This window comes from Ceratina calcarata, unplaced genomic scaffold (assembly GCF_001652005.2).
Source record: "Ceratina calcarata isolate Rehan_Ccalc_2016 unplaced genomic scaffold, ASM165200v1 scaffold3694, whole genome shotgun sequence".
Classification (NCBI taxonomy): domain Eukaryota; kingdom Metazoa; phylum Arthropoda; class Insecta; order Hymenoptera; family Apidae; genus Ceratina; species Ceratina calcarata.
In genome coordinates, this window is record NW_017160053.1 from 389 (window position 1) to 1524 (window position 1136).

General features: G+C 36.4%; 1 protein-coding gene across 2 annotated transcripts; it reads right to left on the minus strand.

The window, feature by feature from the left end:
- Positions 1-6: 6 nt before the first annotated feature.
- On the minus strand, positions 7-1103 carry LOC108625784 (uncharacterized). 2 transcript variants are annotated; one of them, XR_001916664.2, is made up of 2 exons: positions 359-1103; positions 7-267 (listed from the first exon to the last, which is right to left on the minus strand). XR_001916664.2 is itself a non-coding variant. In XM_018026058.2 (2 exons), exons 1-2 carry the CDS (start codon positions 429-431, stop codon positions 45-47), a joined length of 315 nt encoding a protein of 104 aa, XP_017881547.1. In that variant the 5' UTR covers positions 432-593; the 3' UTR covers positions 7-44. The 2 variants fall into 2 exon arrangements, 1 of the variants encoding a protein (XP_017881547.1); XM_018026058.2 differs by having other exon boundaries at positions 7-286; positions 359-593.
- Between the last annotated feature and the right edge of the window lie 33 nt (positions 1104-1136).

Below are 1136 nucleotides of genomic sequence, written 5' to 3' on the forward strand. Positions count from 1 at the left end.
CCGCTCCTAGACTATCGGGAACTCAGGTATAAGTCCTTGCGATTTTAATTTTTAGGTTTCGCACAACCATTTGCAGGTGCTTTTTCACCAACAGCTGCTTCCGCTGCGCCTATAACAGATCCGACCGCTGCACCTATGATGTTGCCTAAACCGGGAACGACACTGCCAATCCCGGCACCGATAGCAGCGCCAGTCAGTACTTGCATACCAGCAGAATCACCACTCGTCGTATTTACGCAGTTCCCATACGTGACATCTCGTTTATCTCTGTTGATTTTTTTATTTACTAAATCATTTATTTGCAATGTGTCAATCTCTGTACTTCCTAATTTTATTTCTTCTTTTCTCTGATACGGACTTGCATCAACTACCGATAGCATTAGGCTATAGGCAATCGCAATTGTTCCTAGTAAACCTAAGAATTTCTTCATACTATCAATCAGGCTTCTGAAATCGGCGGTTTTGATTTCTTCGGTTAAAATTTATGTCTCCGGACGAACAAAGTCAGCAACTTAGCCTTGGAATGCCGAAGGTTTCAGATGGATTTGAGCTAGTTCCAGATCGTTACTGCAACAGATATTGTACAAATTTCAGATAGGAGTGTGGAATCCACACTGTCAATAACGGTGCAAACCAATACGAATATGATTTTAGGAAGTACTACTTGAGGCATGAGAATGGAAATAGTGGATTTGATAGTATATCATATTTTATGATAATTCATGATGATATATGACATAATCAATGTAAGGGAAACTTTCAGATTACGACAGTAAACAGAGGCTTTAAGCTTCATTTTGAGTTAAAATTGAATCCATTTGTTTCAATACTAGCAAAGTTATTGACACTTAAAGTTTAGCAATTCTTCTGGTAGATCATCCTACAATGGAATTCAACGATATTTTCTTCCTAGTCTATTTTCATCCCATTAGAATTAATTTGCAGAAGACTTCCAAACAACATAATAGAAATTAAAGACTTCAAGCTTTGTTTTGAACTAAAGTTGTATCCATTCTTCTAATAGTAATTCTTTCTAATATCAACTATTGAAGTGTCATCATATTATTCATTATGATTTAATGTTAGGAAATTGGCATGTTTTTATTTATTGACGGTTTTCATCCCTTAACCCTTTG

What these genes read in the sequence shown, in the direction of transcription:
- LOC108625784 (XM_018026058.2), bottom strand. Translation starts at nt 431, where the DNA reads ATGAAGAAATTCTTAGGTTTACTAGGAACAATTGCGATTGCCTATAGC. An exon ending in GCTATCGGTAGTTGATGCAA is followed by an intron (nt 287 to 358) that starts GTCCGTATCAGA and finishes TAAATGATTTAG; the next exon opens with TAAATAAAAAAATCAACAGA.